Source organism: Lepidothrix coronata, unplaced genomic scaffold, assembly GCF_001604755.1.
Source record: "Lepidothrix coronata isolate B3197 unplaced genomic scaffold, Lepidothrix_coronata-1.0 Scaffold53, whole genome shotgun sequence".
Taxonomy (NCBI): Eukaryota; Metazoa; Chordata; class Aves; order Passeriformes; family Pipridae; genus Lepidothrix; species Lepidothrix coronata.
In genome coordinates this window covers 161,837-186,475 of record NW_016690233.1, presented here as the reverse complement: position 1 = coordinate 186,475, position 24,639 = coordinate 161,837, and the positions used below count along the sequence as shown (strand labels likewise).

General features: G+C 38.8%; 1 protein-coding gene across 5 annotated transcripts; it reads right to left on the bottom strand.

Annotated features, from left to right (window-relative positions):
* Window positions 1–127: 127 nt before the first annotated feature.
* Window positions 128–24,615, bottom strand: LOC108497902 (protein NPAT). 5 transcript variants are annotated; one of them, XM_017816012.1, is made up of 18 exons: window positions 24,505–24,615; window positions 20,585–20,703; window positions 18,856–18,916; window positions 17,343–17,415; window positions 16,822–16,865; window positions 15,591–15,821; window positions 15,079–15,163; window positions 13,812–13,944; window positions 13,205–13,296; window positions 13,034–13,121; window positions 11,261–11,357; window positions 10,678–10,809; window positions 8,106–9,803; window positions 7,001–7,116; window positions 6,799–6,907; window positions 5,688–5,745; window positions 2,455–3,616; window positions 128–1,578 (listed from the first exon to the last, which is right to left on the bottom strand). In XM_017816012.1, exons 1-18 carry the CDS (start codon window positions 24,539–24,541, stop codon window positions 1,501–1,503), a joined length of 4,413 nt encoding a protein of 1,470 aa, XP_017671501.1. In that variant the 5' UTR covers window positions 24,542–24,615; the 3' UTR covers window positions 128–1,500. The 5 variants fall into 5 exon arrangements, with proteins under 5 accessions (XP_017671501.1, XP_017671498.1, XP_017671500.1 ...); XM_017816009.1 differs by having other exon boundaries at window positions 15,079–15,160; window positions 24,505–24,596; XM_017816011.1 differs by lacking the exon at window positions 24,505–24,615 and adding an exon at window positions 24,147–24,218.
* Window positions 24,616–24,639: the final 24 nt, after the last annotated feature.

Sequence of the window (24,639 nt, the reverse complement as noted above, 5' to 3'; positions counted from 1 at the left end):
CAGGGAAGAGCTACATTAGGTCTCAGATAAAGAGCAAATTATTTTAAAATATCACCTATCACTTGTCAATACTATTAAGCATTTTATGCTTATGGCAATTTTTCACTTGCCTGCCCTCGCCCCTCTGACAATTGGTATTAGAATTTAGTGTTTAATACTTGACTCTTTGTCTTCAAAAATGACTGATCAACATGACTTTTCTATACAATATTTGCAAATCTGCTTCATGGACTTAAAGACATTAAGCAAGACACACAAATTTTTATTAAAACAAAAATATTTATTCAAGCTGTAAATGCTATGCAGTATTTAGTTATTGGATGGGTTTAATATAAACATCTACTGCATAATATTGGTTCCTTAGGAATCCTTGTATTCTATCTGAAACATTGCCCTGTTGCTGTACAGAACTCTTAAAACAAAACTTGCATTTTTTAAGACCTCAAGAATTTGAGAACACAGGAAGAAAGACCAATAGAGAAAATTCTGCCATTTTGGAGCAACCCATGCTAGTTATTAGTAAAATGCAGGCTGAGCTTCTCCTGCACCCCTCTTGAAGAGAGTTTGTATAATAGCAATGATAACCTCTATGTTAAACAGAAAAATCAGATGCAAATTTTTTCATGTCTGGCTAAAAATGTAAGAGATAGACAGTAACAAACTTCTCAGCAGTACAAAAGACAGGTGAAAGAATTGACTTTTGCAACAGAACACACTGTCAGTCATGTCTGCTGTCGCTCCAGTTTAAGTATTTATACTGGGGTATAACCCCACACAAAAATACATTGTTTGTAAACAGCTTTTGCATTCAAATTACATCCTATGCAGCAAATACTGTAAACAGATGAGGCCTATCCAAATTAAAGTTCTTGTCTGAAGGACTGGCTGGGAAAAGCTTCATCAGATGAGAAATGCTTTTTGAGGTTTTATTTGCTGTATGTTTAGATACCGGTGTTTTTGTTAACTCATTCAAAGCCTTACAACATGGGTTTGACAGTTGTGAGAGAAGAGAGTGTTAGTACAAGCCAGTTAGATCTGAAGATTTAAGTCCCTTTTGGATTCAACAAGACAATGGGAAGTGGCCAAGGTAGCTGCCCTTGTCTTAGAATGGTGAATGATAAAACACTACCTTCGAATTCACCACCTTTTCACAGACTGGCTGACCGGTTCATGGGGCAAGTAGAGAAAGCAGCAGAACACAGACAACGTGGTGTAACGTGAAATGTGCAACCTTTCTTACACTTCATTTACACAAATTTACAATTTTGCAAATTAAATGGCTCTATAGTTATGCAAGTGCTTTTTCAAAAATAAACATATACCAACTCAATGATATTTACACTTAGCAACCTGCTTCAGAAACAGCACAACTTTGCTATAAAGTGAAACTTCAGTGCACTCAAAGTGCAACTTGCCCTTTAGAGTTAACTTCTATTCCCATGCAAAACCTCAGTATCATTCCACTGAGCTTCAGACAGTCCCAGTTCAGCTTCTTCTTGTTCATTCATCATAATGCAAAGACAACAAGAACTTGTCCACATCCATTCCTGCTGGAAAAGAATTTGGTAGCTTCTTTTTCTGTAGAAGAGAGTAAGAGGTGTGTTAAATACTAAGGACCCGAGGGCACTGATGAGCCTGTAAGCATTCCTTTCTTCCTCCTCCTTCCATCTCCCTCACAGACATGCCTGCACAAAGCTCACCCCGAGCTCAGACACCGCAGTGCTCCTGCACTGACGTGTGCACTGACATGCACTGGGGACCAGTGGCACAGTCAGGGGACAGGAATAGCTGAGCTCAGCTTCAGCAGGAGCCCACCCCAGCTGAGCCTGGCACAGCCCCTCGGAGCTAGGCACAGACACACTGTGAGAAACAGAGCCTTTTCCAGACAACAGTATTTCAGGAATATGCTGGAACTAAGCATGGGGAATTACAAAGTAACACTGTGTCTCCTTTTTGGTTATTTACATACATCACCTTTTTGTGTCTTACACTTTAGCAAGTTTCCTTTTAAATCCTCAAGTCAAGGGCACAGTGCTCCACACTACAGAGACTGGGAATACACAAAATAGGAATTCCTACTCATGGTGATTAATGAGGATGTAAAAACAGCCTGAATTCTAGTAAGGCCTACTTTGAGTTTGGCCTAATTCCTTACATTCCCTAGAATGTAGTTTGAAGTTAGAATTTAGAAATTCATTCGTGTTTTAGGAGAAATAATGTAATTTCCACAGGTATGTATTTAGAGAGTCAGCAGGAATTACATGTGTGCATCTGAAGATTAAGTCTTAAGAAAACTTAGTTCAGAGAAGCAAAGTTAGAAAAACTGACAAATAAAAATAGGTTGTCAGGGATTTCCACTAGCATCTCTGAACCATTCCATTACAAATAATATATAGATAGATATCTAATATATATTTAGATTTTAAATTAAAAAAGTTAAATGCTTGCACTTGCCTTTATTTTCTTCTTTTTTGACGGTGTTGGAGAGCTCTGAAGGTCTTTCCTATTTGCAGAACGAGAATTTCTCTCACCCTCATTCAGGTCCTCTAGTTTCCTTTTCTTTACTGTGCTCCTTAAAGACCTGAACTGGTGAGTGTTGTCCTTCAGGGGGGTGGCAGTGCTAGTCCTCGCGATGGCTGCCCGCGACAGGATCATGAGCGTGTGAGCTGCCATACTGACGCTGTTCTCACTCCCTGTTTCACTGGCAGGACTGCAGGCAGGCAGGTCTGGCGTGGCAGGGGGTACCATGATTCTGGGGGTTGTGCTGTCCTCGTTGAAGCGCCGGCAGGTCGGTGTCCGTACACTGTCTGTGGTATCATCCGTGTGCCTGTCCCCGACTCCAGACGGCGTACGGGGCACTGGCAACTCTCCGTTTTCAACTGTTTTACCAGTTGGGCTTTGCCACTGAATGTCTTGTAACATTTCCACACACTGTTTACTGAATGGACTTGACAGGCAAATGCCTTGGTTGGAAACTTTAGCTGGTTCTCGCTTTGGCTCCTTTGAGGACAAAGAAACAGGCCCTGCAGATTTGCTATTTCCAGTCCCATTGGACAGTGATCCCTGCTTTTTGTTCAGCTCTTGCACCGAAGCAACTGTCTTCTCATTCCATAAGCCAACACTCTGTTGACCATTTGAGAGTTTGGCAGTGTCCTGGTTCTTCAGCTTTTCATCAGTATCCCTTCGTAATTCATTTTCTTTATTTGCTGTAGTCTTGTGGAAGGGATCCAGTGACAGTCCTGCGGTTGCCACCTTCCGCTCGGGCTGCAGCTCCTTTGCAGATGTGCTTCTGTTGCTACCAACTTCTGGCTTACACAGAATTCTGGGCAATGTTTTATCCTTCTCTCTCTTTGGCACCTGTGCCTTAGCAGAGGAGGATGCAGAGTCAACAGCAAATAAAGTATTTTCGTTTCTTTCTTTTTGGGATGAACTCTTAGTAGTCTGAATTTGGGTGTTTCCTCCTGGAGTGGGTAGGAGGTTATCAAAGCAAAGCACCCTCCTGTGACTCTCACTTTGTCTTGAATTTGAGCTTGTGCTCTCTACTGGTGCAACAGGTAAGTTCTCCTCCACTTTCCTTCCTAGTTCTGCACTGGTAAGCTTGTCCCAGTTTCCAGTCCTGAAAATGAGATGAAAACACTTCATCAACACACTTATTCTTACTAGGCAAGTTCGTTTGAGCTGGCTGGAAATCTCCACTCACCCCTCAAAACACATGTTTAAAGCTCTCTCCATTCTAAATATAAGTATTTTATCAACAGGCAAAGACCAAGAGAAAGGGATGACAACTGCAGAAAGCTCAGAGAAGGCTTTCTTGACAAAAAGGTATGAAATGGAGTCTGTACAAGGAACAGTTAGGTAGACTGGGACTCTTCAGTCAGGAAAGAGGCAAAATGCAACCAAGTTCTGTGAAAATAGCCCTCAAACAGGAAACTATTTGCTGCCTCTTCCAGTCAAAAAACTAGGGGCATTGAGTAAAACTAGTATTGATCAGGTTCAAAATACAACAAGTAGGTCTGGACACTGCATGTAACTAAGCATGTAACTTCGCCTGAGAACTTTTTTACCTTGAGGTATTTGTAGATTATGGTAGTTAACTTGACTTCAAAAAGAAACTGGGTGCATTCATGACAGTACAGTCCATCCCAGAATATTAGTTAAGGCTCTGGAAGTCCTTGGAGCTGAAATTACTAAGAGGCTGCCAGAATATTCTGGGCAATGTCACCATGTGCTTGCCTTGTACTCTCCCCTATGTATTTGCTGTGGGTGACAGGATACAGAGCAGGACAAAACTTCCAATGGGCATCTGGACAACAATATACAAACTCCCTGGGGCTTGGTCTCCACCTGACAACCAACCACATTCAAGTGAAAAAGCCACCACTGCAGTAGCAATGTCAAAAAAGAAAAATGTTTCTGCTCTGTCAGCTCATACCACTGCTGTGTCTGTGCCCTCTGCCTGGCTTATGCTGCATTTTCACTAGAAGCTTCTGCATCATTCATCTATGCTAATGAGACTCTCCCCATGCAGATAAGCCTTTATGACTCCTAAGAGGAAAAGTCAAATTAATTTTGGGATGCTATCTTTGGTGCCTTTGGGATAGTAAAGAAGGTATGGATGGTAGCAGTTAGTTTTAGTTCCATGAAATTTGAGATGAAACAGAGGGTGGAGACTAGAAATGGGAAACTACATCTCCTTGCAGGGAAGCTTTTGCAAAACATATGTCTAGAAATCAATTAAAGTTAATGGAAACTTGAATTATCGAAGTGATAGTATCCAAAAGCTTGCTTCTGTGGCTTTTTAAAAATAACTGCTTTTTGCAAGCATATGAGCTGTATACCTTGGTATATGACTGGGGTTTTTTAATAAGTTGACTTTACTGTCCCTGTTTTCCTCCACTTTTCCAACATTTTAACTGAGTTCTGAATAGGTAGATTTTTTTGGTATGTCTTATTTTTACAATAAAAGAACATTTCACCTCTAATATTTAAACTGAACTTCTTATCTCCTCCTACACTCTTTTGCTCATTCCAACATCCTTTTGTTTCTGAAGTCCATCAACAATAAGAAGTCATTACTGAAGCCTTGCTTTCTTCTCTCCCTTGCCCAACAGTAAACTAGTACCTACCCCAATCAGCAATTGTTATGTTTATCAATATAAAGTTAGCGTGCTGTTGTCCTTGCCATCTTTGAGTTTTCACTTTTTAAATGACTAAGCACTGTTCTAATCCACAAAACTGAAACACAGATGCAGAACCCAATCTAATAAACTACTAGTTTTGGGTTAGAAAACGGTAAAGGCAATGAGGGTACACTACAAAACCATGGGTTACCACTCATCTGAAAAGAAAAAACAGAAATTTTAGTCATTTAAATCTCCCAGTAAATGTAACCAGCAATTTCTCCTAGTTTAGACTCCACCCAAACAATTTGTATTCAACAATTGAGACAGGAGAAAATAAACACAAAGCCATACAAAATTAACATAGGAACAGGAACAAGAAAATCCTAGCACAGGCTGCAGCAGTACGAGCAGACGTCTGTATCAATACTCCTGCAGACAGGCAGGAGGAAAGGGGGTACTGCTTCTGCCACTGTTAAAAAAAGCTGCTCTCTTTTCCACCAATACTGAACGAAGAAATTCATGGCAGGAAAAAGAAAGCAAGTTTCAATACCTAACAGTACTGACCTTTGTGTTCGAGAATTTGTATGGTTCAAAGGCTCAGCTACACTTGGAACCAGTTTTCCTGAAACAACAGATGAAGTGTGAATGAACTACAGTATTCCAAGTAAATAATTTCACAGTTAGTACAATGCCATTTCACCTGACAGAGAACCAACCAGTAAAGAAAAGCCAGCAACAAAACACTGCAATTTTTTTTGTAACTTTAAAGTTTACAGATTAGTAGATTACCAAAGGTCACCAACTAAGTATAGAAAAGAAGCTGGCTGTCTACACCTAGATAATACATAGGCCTGGCACGACAGGACTTAAAAATGCACAGTGGGGGTTTCCAAGTAGAAAGGAAATAACACAGAGAACTCTCATTTATCCATTGGCAAAAAGGAATGCAAACTAACTATACATTCCTTGCTTTTTTCTTAATTTTGAAATTTCATTCTGTTTTCATTTTTATGCATAAGCCTGTTGGTTTTTAAAAAGGTAGACAGGCTAAAGCACAAGTTGCCCTTATAACTCAATTTTTCTATTTTCAGTTATTTTTACTTACTCCTTCCCAATGCTGAGAAATGAATGTAGCACCAGTCTTGTTACAATTAACTATTTAAAGAAGCAAGGTCTCAATAAAACAAATATACAGAAGCATATACTTAAAATGGCAAAGTGAAAACAGCAGAGTGCATCTTTTTGTACAAATATGCAACACTTCTATTAAATATTTTCCTTAATAAATTTTTAGCACTGCCAACTCATCTAATATCTCTCCTTTGTTACCATGTAGCTTGGTTTCAATGGCAGCAGTAAAATGGACTTAAAACTAACAAGATGAAAAATTACCAGAAATATAAAGAAAAGTAAACTTTTAAAACTGCATGATAGCCTTGAAGCATTAGAATTTGGAAATAGGCTTGATTCCAGATCTGGAATTATGTTATGTGCTGGAAGTTCTTTGTAAACTGGGCAAAATACAGTCACTAACCGCAGGTACAGGCCTCTCTCAAAGCCATCCCAGCAGCTGCCTGGCAGAGAAGTATTTATAAAACTTTATTACTTAGAACTGACACATCTTTAGAACCCTCCCACTTTTCTTCTGCCCTTCTCAAGAATGCAAGGTGGGTACCTGTATTAGTCTTGTTTCTTGGTCCAGGAATCTTCTGTGATTTGGGAGGGATGGGAAGTTTTGGGACACTTCCGTTGCACACTGGATTAGCCACAGGCATATGCAGAACCTTGAAAGGATCAAAATATTCTGTTACAATTCACCAAAAGACTTCTTATCACTTCTGCTTTAATTTTGAAAATCTTTATTTGTGATGTGCTACCTGGCAGGCAGGTGCTGAGAACGTATTTCCATTCTGTCCTACTACTGAGAGTGGTATCATTCCCACCATTCCTTGCAAAACTGGTTGCACCGGAGAAGCAATTATAATGGCAGAACCTAATAAAATATAAAAGTGTTAAAATCGTACAGAAACTAGGAGTACTTCAGTGAAAAGAAAAGCTTCAAGACAGGACTCATTAAAATTATGCATGGTCAAACCTGTGGCAAGAAAAGGTGCAGCTTTTTACAAAAACTTCCCTGGCCTTGCTATATAGCACTACTAGAAAACAGGACAACTACCAGTGTTATTTTTAGTTTAGTTAAAGTCTGTTCTCCTTTTTAAGAAATAGTTCAAAATTAAGCTTAAAGTACGATAAACCTATCTTAAGGCTTAAACTTTGATTTAAAGTAATGTATAAAAACCAGTAAAAGTGACATCAAACAGCTCATTTGGCTGCCAGGCAGACATGAATTATAACATAGGGAAACTATCATGCCACATTCATTGAAAAGTGGAAGAAAATTTTCAAAAGTGAAGAAAACTGTTTCTCTCTATCTGAAAAAACAATTAAGGTAATAATTGCATAAAGAAATCTTAGTGACAGAAAAAGCTGGCACTCTTGAGATCTTGCACATACTGTTGCACTGGCCTCTGATCACAACGAAATGACTACACACTGAAATTCAACGGTAACTGCAGCAAGTTTTTAGCTTTGGAAAGAAATCTAAATGTGTTGATTACAGGTGATTTATAGTTGGGTATAACATTCTAAAAAGCACTCGGAAATTTTTACTGCTGTATTAATAAAAATGCTTGTATCAGGAGATTTTATATCACGGAAAGAAATAATTTTATACTGTCATATTTACCTAAATGTACTTCTAATGCAGACAAGGATTTTGAAAAATGAAACAAAACCAAGGAAGTAATTTGGGAAGGGCTAGCTACATCTACCCAGTTATCTAATCTCAGTATGGATGCTTATAACATGTAGCACTCCATTTATAACAGGAATCTTATTAAAACAAAAACCTGTTTTATTTAGCCAAAAGAAAAGCACCATATAAACACCACATTTTCACCAATATTCTAATAATGAGATTACCTTGTGGGAAGTTTGGGGAGACGGTCTGGTTTGCTGCAAACGTATTACTCGATCTAGGAGGAGTCTGTAACTGTTGTACAGCTGGAGCTTGGGAAGCAAGTGGCACAGAACTGCCAGGCAATACAACTACATTTGATGGTGTTACAGCTGTGCCCAAGGTTGCTGGATCAGTCATACAGGTGGCTATATAAAGGTTGCTTGAATTCCCAAAAGCTGTGCTTGTTGCTGGCATCAACTGTATAAGGCCCCCTTCGTTGGAAAGATGAGTTGAACCTGCAACTGAGAAGCCAGTGCAGTCTTCATTCTGAGTGTTAACTGAGGTGACCACAGGATCTTTAGGTCTAAGCACAAGAAGATTCTGCTCTGCCAAGGCAGCTGAATCTACATTTTTTTCTGTGTCTTCTGAAGTCAGACATTTGGACAGGCCTGCAGTTTTGGTTGGGGATTTGGCTGGAGATGACAGTATTATAGTAGGCAAATTTTCTCCTGTGATGCTGGAAACAGCATTATTTATCTCTGTGTCTGATGAAATAAATGGATCATCGCTGATGATGATCTTGAGGGACATTATATTAGAAGGATCAACATCCATTGGTTGACTACTAGAAGATACACTGCTTATACTTTTGGCCTCAGTACCTGACTCATCTGTTGAGGACGCAGTTTCTGGGAGAGGAGAGGGGCATATTTCAGAGGTAGTAAGATTATTTTCAGTGGATACTACAGAAATTTCTGAACATGCTTTATCACCAGGAGAGAAATATAAATTATCGGCATCTACTTTTGTAGAAGAGGAAGGTTCTTGCATTTCCCCTTGTGTACCCTCTGAGTTTGACAGTCCTGAAGGGAGGTTAAAATCCTTCTTACAAGGCTTATCAAGTGTATGCTGATCATTTGAATAAGTTTTGTTAGATGTATCAACAACTTCCAGCTGCAACTCCGCTTTGTCAAGATCCGAAATTTCCCCTGGAGATCCTGCAGCACAGTTTGGCTGTGTGCTCTGTTCCTGATGGCCAGAGTGGTGACCAGAGTTCTCCTGTACAACACCAGGTAAGGCAGCTGTATCATTTGTTACAGTCTGTTCTTTTTCTGTATCTGCTGATGGGCTAGAAATGGATGAATTGTTTTTTCTCAGCTGTACACTGTGGCCAAGGCTCCCATCAGAAGGACTTACAGAAAGTGTTTTTTCAGACAGTGATGTATCTGGTGATAACTGACATTTACTTGGAGAATGAGTTTTGTTTTCATTGGCCGTAGTATCCTCTGTCAATGAAATCAAAGAAATCTGTGGACTACCAGAACGAACATATTCTAAACTAGGACTACTTTGAGAACCATGACTTGGTGGGCCTTTTTCAATTTCCATAGCGCTCTCACTTTCAGACACTAATGCAGAGGACTCTTTTGTAACATAAGTATCTGCACAGTGTTCATTACATTTGCTGTCAGAACTCTGTCTCTTGTCAGGTTCAGTCAAACCAGGCACAGAGTCAAAAGCAATTTCAAGATCTCCAATATGTTCAGGGGTAATAGTTGTAAGTACTTCAGTCTGCTTCCTTGGTCTACAATTTCCATGCAGCTGTTCATTGGTTGCATTTTTCTTAGCCATATCATCATCATTAATGCTGGTCTTCAAGGCACATGTCGCTTCTCCTAACTGAAAATCTTTACAGGACAGTGATTCTCTAGAATTATCACCTGTAAAACAGAGAATAAACTAGTTTCATATTAGAACAGATGAGCCTTTTACAGCATTTTGGAAACAACTTATCAGTTCAATGGAAAACTGTTTCACATGAAACTAAGTGGGAATAATGCTACTCATCCTTACTTTCAAGTTGAGAGGAAAATCTATACAGTTACATACACTTGACAATCTGGAAAATCAGTCTGTACATTAATAATTAAAATTGCACACATAATATGCAAACAGCTCTGGTCACTAAATCAGATTTCCAAAAGCGCAAAAATCATCTCACGACAAAGACCTCTTGGCTCTATTTCTCATATACTTTCACTAAGTATCTGCTGCTGATGCACTACTGTCAAGAACGGTGTAGACAGACTAAACATATCTGTTGTCCAGAGTAGGACTGTTTTTGTGTATAAATTAACCGATACAATACAGAATAGAGATAAAAAATTAATATGGTAAGATGTAAAATATTATTTTTAAGTGTTCCATAATGAATACTGCAAAGTATCTCTGTTCTGAATGAGAAAACAGATTTGCCAACAGTATGGTTGCATTTAGGAGCTTACCAAGTACAACTTTTAAGTACACTGATGGGACTACTGTTAAATTTAATAGACTGAAACTTTCTAACACATTGGGTGTCTGTTATGTGTATCTGTATGTTCATGCAATGAACATGTCTGTAGGTGTATCTGTATGTTCATGCAATGAACATGTCTGTAGGTGTATCTGTATGTTCATGCAATGTAAACGTCAGATTGGATATTACCAGTGAAAAAAAGGAATAGTTTGAAATGTACAAATTGTCTGAAAGTATTTTCATAATGAAAAGTGAACACACTAGAAGAAATCTCAAAGAAAAAATAAAAAACCTACATCTGCTACTTTCTTCTGTTCCTAAAGAACTTCCAAATGTTTCCAGGCTATCCTCACCCACCAAGATTTCATTTTCTACTCCGCTCCGACCAGAAATACCAGCAGGTAAGTTCTTGTTTACCTTGCTCTTTCCTATTTTCAAAATAAAGCAGGAAGAACAGTTAACTATGTCATTTTACACACAAGCGTGATTATTACATTTTAAATGAATTATAGCATAAAAATCTCCTTACAGTTAATGTGAGAATATCCCTGATCAGACAAACAGAAAAATTTTACAACAGCACAAATATAAACTATCATTCCTTAGACAAGCAGAGTCTAAAATAACAGCAATAAAACAGTCATTGTTGGCAACAATCACACAAACCCAGAATTTCAGCCACAGGAAAATGCTGTACTTTATAGCCATGTATAAATACATCTAAGAATCTAATTGTGAATTGAGGGACACCAATGCCATACAGTCTATTTCTCTTGCAAAAAAGGCCTGCTGAATTACTTTGCTTTGTCAGGCAATACTTGGGAAAACTCATTCATGATGCTTCACAGTTACACTACAATTGAGCATGATGCACCCTACCATAATCAAACCAGTCAAAGAGAGCCTGAAAAGCTGGATCTGATTCTGTCTGTTCTAGAATGTCCTGTATAGCCTCTTCTGACATATGAATTTCACCCTGAGAAAAGACAAGATATATTAGAACTATTAGACAATAACTTCCACAACTTAAAAAGAAAAACAGACAAGAATAGGTTTTATTTCAGATTGTTTTTAGTTCTATTACTTCTACTCAACGCAGAAACATAAAGACTAATGCTGGGAACATTTCTGCCACAAACGTCACGTCTGTTAAAATATATCAGTGACTGAAACAAGGTTCCCCAAAACCCAAATGTCTCTTGTCATACACTACACTCTGTACATGCATATTGGAGTATTCTCCACATAACAACCAGCATTGACCAACAAGGACAAAATCTCAGGCTATACTGGAAGCTTATGCAAATGCTGTGGATCCTGTGAGCTTGTATGAGCCAACCACTGGTAAAAAAAAAAAATCCCCAAATTAACCCTAATTTCTTGGGTTTGAATGTATCCAGAAGCCAACGTTAAGCAAAAGGATGTTTAATTTTATTTACCCGTTACATGTTCTATAATATAACTTTCAACTACTTTTCTGTGGAGGGCAATTGGAAAGCACAGCTACATGGGACAGTGCTCTAAGATTCTTGTTTCAAGCTGACTTGTTTAGTAGCGGCCCAGGAATGAGTGGGGGACTCAGTACATACAAGGTTTCTCCTGACTTCCTGAAGATCCCCTAAGCACTCTACAATCTTTGATATGGTGGTTGTAAGGGTGGATGTCCCTTGTGATATGCTTATTTTGTCTGAGCTACTCTAACTAAACCAAGAAGCTGCTTTGATTTAGTTCTGCTCAGAAAAATGGAATACAGCTTTTCAGCTCTGTATTTTGACAATTGACCTAAAGTCATCAGGCAACAGAAGAATAGCTTCTGAAAACCAGACACCTCTACTTCATAAATGGGCAACTGCCTCTACTCTCCTGTCCTTCTCATGAGGGCTGTGAAGATTGTAATTTCACTCATTAAGAGTCCTTTTTAATTCTGTGATTACCAGCTTGAGGCTTGCAGGAGGACGAAGGCAGAACACTATAACTATGTTTAGGCTGTAGAAGGAGAACGAACATTTCCTTCAAGAGTGAGAAGATACTAAATTTGATCATTATTTAGGCTCCAAAACCAATTTCTCTTGCTATACTAGATCCAAGCTTATCTTAGAGCAAATCAGAAAATCAGATCAGATCAAACATCTCTGGAGACGACAAGATATTTTAAATTCCTTTTTCTTCTATAACGCTATTGATTAGATCCCCAGTCAGAAGCTGGTAGCCAATTACTGGCTCCAAAGATTCAATGACAAGCAGGCAGCTGATGACTGTGGGACAGTGTACTTAAATCCAGTCTGAGTGCAATGTTAACAGCAAATTACTGCCAGAAGCAATCCCATTCCCTTGGCTTTTGACCCTGCTGCATGCTTATGCTGCCTTGTATGGGCACTGGGAATGAATTCAGAGCGCTAAACCAGCACAAAATCAGTTCCTGCAGAACACTAGTGTCCTGTCAGCTCAGCTCCTCGAACCTGCCCAGCACCATACAAGGTAAGAGCTCATGCCTATGCAAGGGCAGCTGTGGAGCCATCGGGTAGGCTTGGGTGTGTTGGCAAACAGAGACAAACAATAAGATATCAGACAGAGGTTCAGCATAGTTCCCATAACTGATCATTCTCACGTGCGTGGTCTGAAAAAAATGTGAACAGGGCAACCTACACCCACCTGAAGTCCAAGGATTTCATCAATTGAAGTCTCCTGTTCTGTGGGACCACTGTCTGTCTGTTTAGGGGCCTGTGCAACACTGCCATCACTGCAACACATTAGTCATTAGTTCAGAACTCACAAATTAATCAAATAAGAATACATATGAAGTTCATAGGTTGCTTTTCTTACCTGCCCAGGATTTTGTTAATGTTTTCAGCGAGCTTCTCCTGAAGAGATTTGTTGCTCAAAATTTTTTCTCTGGCATTTTCAATAACCAGTTGCTGGAACAGAGTTTTAAAGCAGTCAGGTTTCTATTTTTATCATCACTAGAAAAGGAGCACGAATTTCCAACTTACTGGTAAAAAACATTTAAAAAATCAATTCAAACAGAGAAGACTTTTGTAACAGAGAGACAGCCAATCTGTGACATGACATTGCTATGAAAATCATCGCAAAACATTTCTGTACTTCTAGTCTCCTAAACTACAGCAAGGCTTGTTCTAAAGTACAGCAAGGCTTGTTGTGCCTTCTGGTTTCCATTCTCTAAAGGATTACTGTATTCCAACAGCCTACAGCTACCTTAGCAAAGCAAATAAATCAAGAAAAACAAAACACTACACAGCCACAACAACCTTATGAGATTAATACACAGAAGAGCTAGTTTCAAATACAAACCAACTCATTTATCTTCTAAAGGTAATTTCTATAATACTCAACATGAACATATAAGAGACAAGTTCTCTTCAGTCTGAATTTGTTTCTTAAATGTAAATACTTCCCATAACGATATACTCACTGGAAAGTTACCATCAATTAATTCTTCAAGAGGCTCACTTTCTTTTTCTGTTACTGCTTCGTCAGAGTCTTGAGAACCTCTAGTTGCTGAAAGAGGTCCAGATGTTCCAATACTTTTCCTCTTCTGAGATTCACTGAAACATTGCAGGAAATTTATGATGTATTTTATGAGAACATTGCAAACAATAGACCCAATGGTCAGTGAATGAAGTGTTTCTATTCCTTCTAAGCAAACAACAGATTTTAATCAACAGAAAATTAACTACATATTGAAAACACAATAAAAGCTGATACCTGTTTCATTATATCATATTCATCTATGGTGTCCGACTTCACAGAAGTTACAAACAAATATACAGACTGTGGGTAAACAGCACAATGGCAAATTGAATTCTGTGCCCACTATTGAGTATTTCCCCCCCTTTCCACTACATGTTACCTTAAGTGGTGGTACAGGTCCTAATTAACTGGCACTCAAAAAAAAAAAGATTTAGGCATTACCACTGAAAACAGAGACCTCTCAAGGAGCAGCTGTTCTCAAAGAAGAAAACAAATGTTAGGCTGAGAAAGAATTTAGATGATGAATAGGAAATATAATGTTTTTATATGAGATCCCAGTGTCGACTCTTCTGAAAACATCAATCAGCAGCAGCATTTAAATCAATTACATACAAAAAAAGTCATGCAGGAATAGAAAAGACTTGGAAAGGGTATGAACTCGTAAGGGTCTGGAAAAACAGTAAGAAAAACCATCGACTGGGATTTAGTCAAAGACAATAAATGGAGCACAAAGAGACCAGTCAACTCATTAAAAAAAAAGCATATTGGAATCAGAGAATAAAAAATGCAAAACTAGTATAAGAACAGTTTTCCACACCACTTCTAGAGCAAATATGAATTTTTTTTGCTGACAAAATTTACTGAAGCCAATAGTTTTGCAATATTAAATGCACATTTTTATCAATACTAAGAATTTTTATAATTAAAAAGGATATTTTGGAAGGAATACTAAGTCTCAGCGCCAAGATTATTTGCCTATGTCTAATACTGGAATAATGTCAAGATTGACTCTATACAAGTAGCCTCCTATCACTCTAATGAATTTCCTTTCCTTTGTGGAGCATCACACCCTGGCCACCCTCAGTGGCTCTTAAATGTGTAACACCCTACCATGTAAGAAAATTTACACTAGAGGTCAGAACATTGCATAATTTCTAAACGATCTTGAAAAACAAGCCAAACCAAACCCAAACCACACTCATGTTTACCTTTTTCGCCTTCCTGGAGAAAGCAAGTTTGAATGAAGCTTCCGTTCTTGTGATGTTGGAACTTGAATGTGTATGAAACCTCCTGCTTTATAAAGGGAAAAATAACATCATTTATTATGTTTCAATCAATTCCTCAGAATTCATACATAATAATTTGGTACTACCATGAAAATGAGGACCATTCCTTTTAAACATATCCTGAAATAAATATCCACTTGATGTGGATCATCTCTATCTGCCAAAACAAGTGTTTTGGGTAAGGGTGAGAACACAGGACGGAGTAATCACACACTGATGCACTTCTGATCTCTGAACTCACATTAGCAAGCAAGCACGTAAGCACCATTTCTCTTTTGGGCACTCCTTTTATTTCAATATCCTGAACTAGTCTGGAGAGCTAAGGGAGCAAAGCACAAATTTTCTGAAACTTTTTGGTGGAAGATGATTAGCCCTGGTTTTAGAAGACTTCCATCTATAGCCATAGTTTTCATAGAAAAAAGTGTGCAACTTACTGTTGATCTTTTCTTGAGTTTGCGACTGGCTCACAAACAGCATATTCGGTCTCGTCTGTGGCAGCACACTTTGATTTACTGCTGGCCTGTGAATTACTTGAGGAGATACAACTGAAGAGGAATTCTGTGGCCCTGACTGATGGGCTACTGACAACAATCCTGAGCTTGCAGGAGCGGACTGCTGAAGCATTCTCTGCCTTTTCATTTCTACAATTCCACTTCTTGTACGTACTGGAAATAAAGACAAGATGAAAATATGATAAAGGAATTTAAAAGGGTTTCTGATATTCCAAGACCTAATTAAGGGTCCTTCAACAACTAAATAATGAAACTCAAATAGTAAGCAACACCAACCTTTGTCTTATGTGTTACAGGTCCAAGACAAAATAATTCAAGAAGTACAGTCAACTTACACTGACACTGTAACCATGCTTGTACCCCTGCTTAAATATTTACAGGAATAAATCACACCAAAATGAGATTTTATTACATAATGTGTCACTCATATAATTAACCTTAACTGAAATAGCTAAATCAGTGTAAATCTGCATTTACTTAACAGACTAAATCTGATAAATTCAAACAACAGAACACCAGTCAATGCAGTGAATCGCAGATCCAAGAACAATCACTCTATATATCTCACATTCTCTTTTCCTATACAGGTTACTCAGTAGAAATACTACATAGAGAAAAATTTATTTTTAAGTAAAATAACTTTTCCTTGTTCAGAGTTCATGCTTCTGTAATGAAAGATAGAAAAAGTATACTTTCATATTTTGATTAGATATATGTTTGTGTGCATAAAAAGTGCTTCAACATTGTAACATGTCTTTATATTCCCCTTCTAAAGAAATCAAACTGAACTGGTGTGTTTTCAGTTCCTCTGTGAACCACAAATTAAGTGAACAGCTTCAGGACTGCAACAGCAGTTTTTAAACCTTTTAACTATGTAAACTTTTAAAAAGTTTTCAGCAGAGAAAATGCTACATAGAGAATTTAAGCCTCTTGCAAAAAGCTCAGCTTTTCTTGTTTTCCTTTCTTGATCATTACAGTAACACACAGACTACACCGAATACAACAGATACACTGAAAAAAACACTGCATAAGAGATTTGACAAGATTTCAAGAGTAAGGATGCATTACTGATTGCTGCAGCAGTTCCCCATTTTTTGTCAGATAATTTTAACATAAAACCTCTTGATCCCACGGAATTGAGTCAGGTACTTACTCCTTTGATTAGCAGAAAATCTAAAATCTGAACTCTGCATGCTCCTAAAAAACAAATCAAGCGACATAAATTAATGGAGCACAACAGACTCACACAGTGTGACAGTATCTATCACATGGTTAATGTCAGTCCGGTCCCAACCACATACTCCTTCAGAAAGCTTCGATCAAGTGATTACTATTTTTATTCTTTCAGAAAATGGTAACAGATCCTTCAAATGAAGCTTACTGTCATATTTTTGATGAAGTAACCACAAAGGTATCAGATTCTAAACGAGCCATAGTATACTGTTTTACTACAGGAAGGCCACATGCTCACACTAATGCCCTCCTTATCTCCTAGCCCCGCCTTAAAATCTTGAAATATCTACTCAGCGGTCAACTCTCACGTACCCCTCTTTTTCACCATCTCTCAGAAGCAACAGAGAGACAAACCATTCTCATACAATAAGGGGAGTTGACCAACATAGGGACTTGCTCCCAGAGTGAAATTTTACTTTCCTGATTTCAAAATTATATTACCTGATCTGAGAAAGTGTATAGTCTAATTTTTTCCACAGAGATGACATCATTGCAGGAACTTCATTTGTTGTTTCTAAAATGAACCACCAAAAAAAAAAATAAAATTAAGATGCCTAAAACTGACACCTGTTGAGAAAAAAGTAAAATCACAGGCAAAATAATTATTAGGGAGTGTTTCAGACATCATCTAACTTTACGTGTCTAGTCATTTTCTTAATATTCTATTCATTAGAGAGCCCTAACTCCTAATTTAAGAACTTTGAGTGATATAGATACAATTCTTAGTTTTAGAAGCCCAGATGAAACTGAGGCAAATACATTAATGATTATAATTCTCAATGGAATTTGCACATGGTGTTGACTACTCAGCAAACACATGTTAACCTAACCCAACTCGTTTCTGGAAATGGCATTCATATTCCCAAGTCACTTTTGTGTCCTTGAAAATTGTAACCTGGCAGACAGGCCTTTAAAAGTAATGGTTATTTTATTACGTTACCCAAACAGGTAAAAATATTTGGTCTTTTTGAAGCACAGAACATTAAAAGTATAAATGAAAAGATGTAAGCAAGCAGTTCAATTTATTAAGTTTTTCAAGGTGCCAAGTACAAAGTATTTTGATGGAAGTATGTTTGTGTCTTAATTACCATTTCCATCAAACCTAGCGTGAAAGGAAAAAAATGTTCAGAAATGCTTATGACATTCTAAACTGCAAGTCTAAGAACCAAGCATCACTAAAATCTGATTGCACAACATGTATCAAAAACCTGTAAGACTTGGCAACATTCAGAAGCTGGATAACTGCTTTTAAAAACAGCAAATGCTCTAGCTCTGTCTCCAATTTTCATACAAGATATTAAGTAATTCTAAAATTATTTTAATTAGTTTTAAAAACAACACAAGAAACATTTCAAAGCATAGGACTCCTCTTTATTATTTTGTAAAATCATAGAATATTTCAGGTTGGATGGGATCCATAAGGATCATTGAGTCCAATTCCCTGCTCCTCGCAGGACTACTTAAAACTAAAACATGTGACTAAAAGCATTTTCCAGACACTCCTTGAACTTTGACAGGCTCAGTGCCACGACCACTTCCCTGGGCAGCCTGTTCCAGTGACTGACTACCCTCTCAGTGAAGAACATTTTCCTAATGTCCGATCTGAACTTCCCCTGATCCAGCTTCATTCCATTTCCTCATGTTTTATCATTGGTCAACAGAGAGAGCCCAGCAACTCCCCCTCCTATTTATAAACAATAAACAGTATAATTTCACAAGCATAAACCCATACATTTTCACAAATTTTTGTATCTCTCTGCTTTATTACATTAGAAGTTCTGCTCAAATTTGAAGTGAAAATATATGCTGGCATATGCAAACTAAGATAATCAATTACTTTTGTTCACCAGATGCAGATCTAAGTAGCTTAGACAGGGGCCATATACCCCTTCCTCAAGGAGTTCACAACAGATAAATAAGAAAAATAAAAGAACACCTCATTCTGAAGGCTTACCTTTTGTTTTCATGGCTACATATTCATTAAGAATAGTTGTCAAGTTTTTTCCACACAGCGACTGGAAAGAAAATACTGATCTTAGAATCTTTACTGATAACTTACACTTCATCTGCTGTACCACATTATATTTGAGGAATTCTTTAGAACTCCACACCATGCTAACCCTCAACACAAGGAACTGTACTTTATGCTGCTGGTGCTTAGTTGTCTCAAACCAGGCAGAGAGCAATCAGTGAAACAAAATGCTATTATGTACACAAAATCTAAAGTGCTCAATCTCAGTGCACAACACTGGTATAGCAGTTAGAGCTCTGTGACCTCCACTCACCTTTGTTATTATGGAATAAAAACATAAAAATTAGATGATGAACAGCTGTAACAGAGTAATGAGTATGCACCATGCTGGAACATAATATGTATTAAGATGCAAACGTGAAGAGAATCTCTGTCTAAAGTAAAACTTTTAACAGTCACATAGAATTAACTTTCATATCATGTTTACCTGTCCTGTTATTTTAGGTGAAACAAGAAGAATTAAGATTTTAAGGTTACCACTATCACTTTCTGTACCATCCTGTCTTGTTCGCTAATGGGAACCCTACAAGGTATGACACAGTCCTTTACTGCGAGTATTTGAGCTGCAGTGAGAATTTTCTCTTAGACACTATCATATCCTCACTTTTCTCTGAATAACAGGAAAAATGTTTCTACTGAGAACATGATGATAATGAAAAGCTTTAATAATCTAGATAATCTATTTACATCTGGGTTTTCTAATTTTTGCTGGCCATAGCTCGGTTCTCAATTCCCAACCCCCACAGTACAGATAACTAAACACTTGTAAATGAAATAAATGGTTTCTTTTGAATAGGTGCACCAAGAAGGTGCACCTTGGATCTCAGAAAAAACATCCACAGATTTTGAATACTGTGGACAAACTCCCAGATCACGAAATTAATTGATACATTAGAAGAATGAAGCAGAAAACATGAAGAAGATGCACATATAAACACTAAAAGGTTGATACATAGCAATATCTAAACCCTGTAATTTATATATCATACTAAAAATCCTATTTTGTTTATGTTAAAAATGCAAACTATCTCATCACACTCTAGCTCTATACATATATCTACATATGCAGCTACACGCTGTGTTTATGCACATCCCAAGTTCCACCCTTCACCTCGGACAAAGTAGATGATACTGAACAAAGAGGAAGTGGAACCCAGTTTTTGTCAACAGTATTTGGTAGACTTGGATAAATCTGAGGTACCTTACCTAAATATTTACTATGTACCTGAAATGGACCATTATTGGCTTCCATGTCTAGAATAGGAAAGCAATCTCCAGTAAATTACAAGAGCAGCCCTGAAATCAATAAAACCTTTGCAACAACACCCTTCCATAAATCAACCTCAAAGCTGTAATGCAGACTAAACATAATATGCTGAAACCAATTTGCATATTTAACACTTAAATGTTTCTTAGTAAGATTAAATACTAGAAACCAAGTAACTGCTAGTATCACAGGATGAAAAAAACCCCAAACGAAACCAAAAGAAAACAAAACCAAAAAACCAAACTACCAAAAAAGCAGAGAGGACTACCTAACCAAACATTTTAAGCAGCATTTGAGAATTAATTTTTACACTGAAAAATCTCCAATATTCTTTTCCATGGATGCAAGACAACATAACTTTCTGCTTTGCAAATACAAACTCACCAGCAAGCAGGCTGGAATAAACCCATCTTCCGTACAGTGCTCTGCATATTCTTTCAAATCTGAGCTTTCCAAAATAAACTGATGACAGGTAGCTTGAAGATTTTCCTGTTGTAAATACCCTGCAACAAATCAGATGGAAAATTTTGCTATTTTGTTCACTTCTGCTCAATAGGTATCAAAGCTGCACACAGTGTTGAAATAATCAGGTAAAAATTTGTGTGTGAGAAAAGGAAAGTGAAGTTATTTTGACAGAACATATGTCTTAAAACATGTTTCTTTAATAGTTAAAACCAGAAAGACAAAAAAATATATATTGGAATTACACTGTATTTACAAACTATTAAAGACTGAAAGTGAGGCAATATGAACAAATTTTGATTGATCTTTAGTACAGACAAAAAAATAAAAGTCCTTGGCTCAGAAGGCTGACATACTAACTCTCACATGAGCTGAACCACCCAATTTGATACTTAAATGGAAATCCACAATATTTTGTTAATAAAGTGTATTGCTATATAACAGTAATTGTCCGCACATCCCACTGTTACAAAATAGGTAAAACCTGTGCAGCTGTTGCAACAGAGTATAAGAATTATTAAAAAAATTGTCATTGTACAAAAATCAATAACAGAAAAGGGTTTGCCTCTCCTACTTACAGTAGTTTTCATTTAGGACAGATGTACTAGCTGCAACTTGTACCCTCTACACACCCTAAGACTCAGTAGTTACCCTAGTAGGAAATATACTAAAAAAGTTTACTTTTCCAAAATTCCATTCCTCATCAAATATGTTCTGCTTTAATCACACTTTTTAACCCTGCTTTAATCCTCAAACACTTAAACATTAAAAGATAGAAACATATCGATCTGAATGAAGGACTCCAGAACAAAGAACCACGCAAGAAAATGGTTCTTCCTTTTTGCTCGTAGCAGATCCGAACATGCAATGTTTTAAAGAAAGGGTAAAACATGTGCCTAATTATAAAATGCAAGATATATACACATTAGGACATCTATTTCAATGGATCCCCAAAACAGTCCACCTCAGTTCATGAATGCCTATAAATGGCCTGTAAGTCTGCATGAGGACAAATACCTTCTGGCAGATCTGAGTATAGCTGAAAAAAACAGGTTGTATTCCAGACACACAAGCCCTTGTCCAGGTCTTCAACAAGCAGGCAAACTTCAAAGTTAAACACAGTTGAATAACCACTGTGAGTTTAATCTGGCCTATTAGATAGAAAACATTAGTGGTACCTGTGGAAAAGGCTGTCTTATTTTGTATTTCAAATACATTTTCCTAGAAAAATCTTGAGCCACAAATTCCTGGAAGCTGAAAGTGTATTTTGGGGAAAACACGATTGCATCCTCGTCTGGCCAGGCTGGAAGATGGGGTATTAGGCCAGGTGAAGCTCTGAGCTGTGCTGGTACAGCCACTCTCATAATCAAACTCATCAAGAAGGTTGCAATTTTTCTTTCTTGAACCTACTACTACAGTATCACAAGGGATGACCAAATGCTTGTGTATGGGCACATTTTGCATATACACCAATTTCCTGCTAAATAAAGCATTCCTAAGTTTAAAAATGCCTGAATTAAGATCTCCTGTGCAACTGACTCGAGCTGCTTGTGCACGCACTGTATATGTGCATGCACGTATGAGTACACAATTCCTAACGTCACCAAAACCAAACGAAAGGCACAAAAGGTACACTATATTCTGCACATATTTTTACCTTAAGAAATGTCTAACTCATAGAATGCATTCACTCTCTCAATTAGGAAAAGATAAATGTTCTTATGCATTTTTCCGTGCATGAGCCCAGCTTACCATTTTAGTTTTGTTTCTTAAACCAATATTCATCAACCTTTAAATCACCTAGACGGGGTGTCTAGACACGGCAGGGTAAAAAAGAAAAGATGGAAGAAGAGCTGCACTGGGAAGCCTGTTTATCCGCCCAAATTCAGAGATGCCTCACAGAAGAGAAATCCCTATTAGAAAACAGAAGTAGTTACAAGGAACATCCTGTTCTACAACCTTAGGTTGCTCAGAGGTTTTCCAGACATGATGCGTTCTCCATGCCAGACACAAAAGACAAGACAGTCAGATGGATCATCCTCGGTACACATGATGTTGCCAAGATTGTGTATGAAATCTGCACCTCTCTGGTAAGCACACAAGATAAGCATTCTACATGGAAATTTGTAACTTAACCAATTTGTTATGGAAAAATACAATGAGAGATCTCCACTGAATGATTTCAAATCTTCTTTTACAATGCATGGAGTTTCTAAAAATTCTCAATTACTTCACAATAATAAAAACACTGCATTTCTTACTAGCCTTATTTCTCAAGACAGTAGCAAGAAACATTTCTGGTAGTTTTTAAAAATAAATTGTGCTGGAAGAACAGTGAAGAAAAGATTCAGCCTTAATGGCTTTGGATTCAAAAAAATTGTGGACAACTGAAAACTGAATCCCACGCTGGCAAGGTGCCAGGAAATCTTGGCAACCTGTGTCAGCAGGTACTTATGTGTGGGACCGAAATATGTGGGTGTCAGAGAGTGAAACGGTTAATGATTCACACATTCTAGGATCGCCAGGGGACTTCTGCAGGCTGGGAAGAGGCCCATCCCCCCCGCCACTGCTGCTGAGGGGTCGAGTCCTAAAAGGCGGGAAGAGCCGTTTTTGCCATGCCCTTCACATGAACTCTGCGCGTCTAGCCTGGGCAGTCCCAGACATTGGATGCTCCTGGCATGGCCTGCGACACTATCCATGGAAAAACTCCCCGCCCTGGGGAGGTACAAGGCATTCCCACCTGAGCTGGAAGTATATAACAACTCGTAACTACTCTGGGTCTGTGGGCTTCCTTCCCCCATCTCCAAGGAACAAGACTACCACTTCAACTAACAGACATGGAAGCTGCAACTACCAAGTTTCATTGCTGGACACCGTGGGTGATGACGATATACATTTTTCCACCCTTATCCTTTCTTTCCCTTATTCTCCCTTATCCTGTCTTTCCCTTTCCCTTATGCATTTTCCTTAAAGGTTACCTTTATGCCATATTGCTACAGATGATAGATACAGATGATAACACCCAAAATGGCAGTATACCTGTTTACCTTTGAAATAAAACTGTTTTAAAATAAACCCTACATATATATGTTTTCAAACACCAATTATTCAGTGTCGTTTTCACTCCAATCCACCCCAAAAGATTTATTAATAAGAACCTGGGTAACCCTCCCCTTTTCTGGGCGGGTTGCAACAGTGGGTCATATTTCTGGTTACCAATCATTTGTTTTTACCTTTGGCAGCGTACAAATATTCCAAACCACTGAGTCATTTTAAAAATTCACTGCTGCCAATGTCCTGAGCACACTTACAGCTGTGCCTTCCACAGACTGCGATCACGCCCGAATTCTCAGTGCAGCCTCACAGGTGAACCAACAGGGCGGGAAAGAAAAACTATCTGACTCTTAACACAGCCTTCTCCCCTTGTATTTCGGGTCACTCTTGAATTCCTCCTGTAATCCGGCACTGTTGAAACGCCGCTCACCAGCTCAGTCTGCAGGCGGGCACCGGAGACCATCACGTTTGCTTGGACTGGTGAAGAACCCGAGTTCCAGGCACGGCCTGGCGGGCTCCCCCGAGCCCCTCAGGATCGACCTGCGTTCGCTCCCGACAGAGCCCGGCCTGGAGGGCGGCAGGGGCCAGCCCGGGGACCGCGGGGCCCGGAATACGCCCCGGCAGCGACAATCGCAGCCTGGGGGGGACCAAGCGACGCGGCCGAGGGTCAAGGGCGAAGCCGCCTCCGTCTCCCGCCGCGTCGCAGGCGGCTGACAATGCCCGGCAGAGTCCTCCCGGCGCGGCCGGGGCTCCGCGCCTCGCCCTCCCGCCCTGCCCGGCTCACTCACCCAGCACCAGCCGGGCCACGTCGGACGGCAGCAGCATTGCCCGCGGCGGCGCGGGGCGCGGGCGGACGCAGCTCCCGGAGCGCTGGGACGACCCCGCCACCCAGGCGAAGGCGCGGAAACTCCGCCAGCCAGCGC

Excerpts from the sequence above, each read along its gene's own strand:
- LOC108497902 (XM_017816012.1), bottom strand. The coding sequence starts at position 24,541 with ATGCTGCTGCCGTCCGACGTGGCCCGGCTGGTGCTGG. Across the intron at positions 15,822-16,821 it reads ATTTTCTGCTAATCAAAGGA|TACGTACAAGAAGTGGAATT; the intron begins GTAAGTACCTGA and ends CTTTATTTCCAG. Across the intron at positions 3,617-5,687 it reads ACAAATTCTCGAACACAAAG|GACTGGAAACTGGGACAAGC; the intron begins GTCAGTACTGTT and ends TCTCATTTTCAG.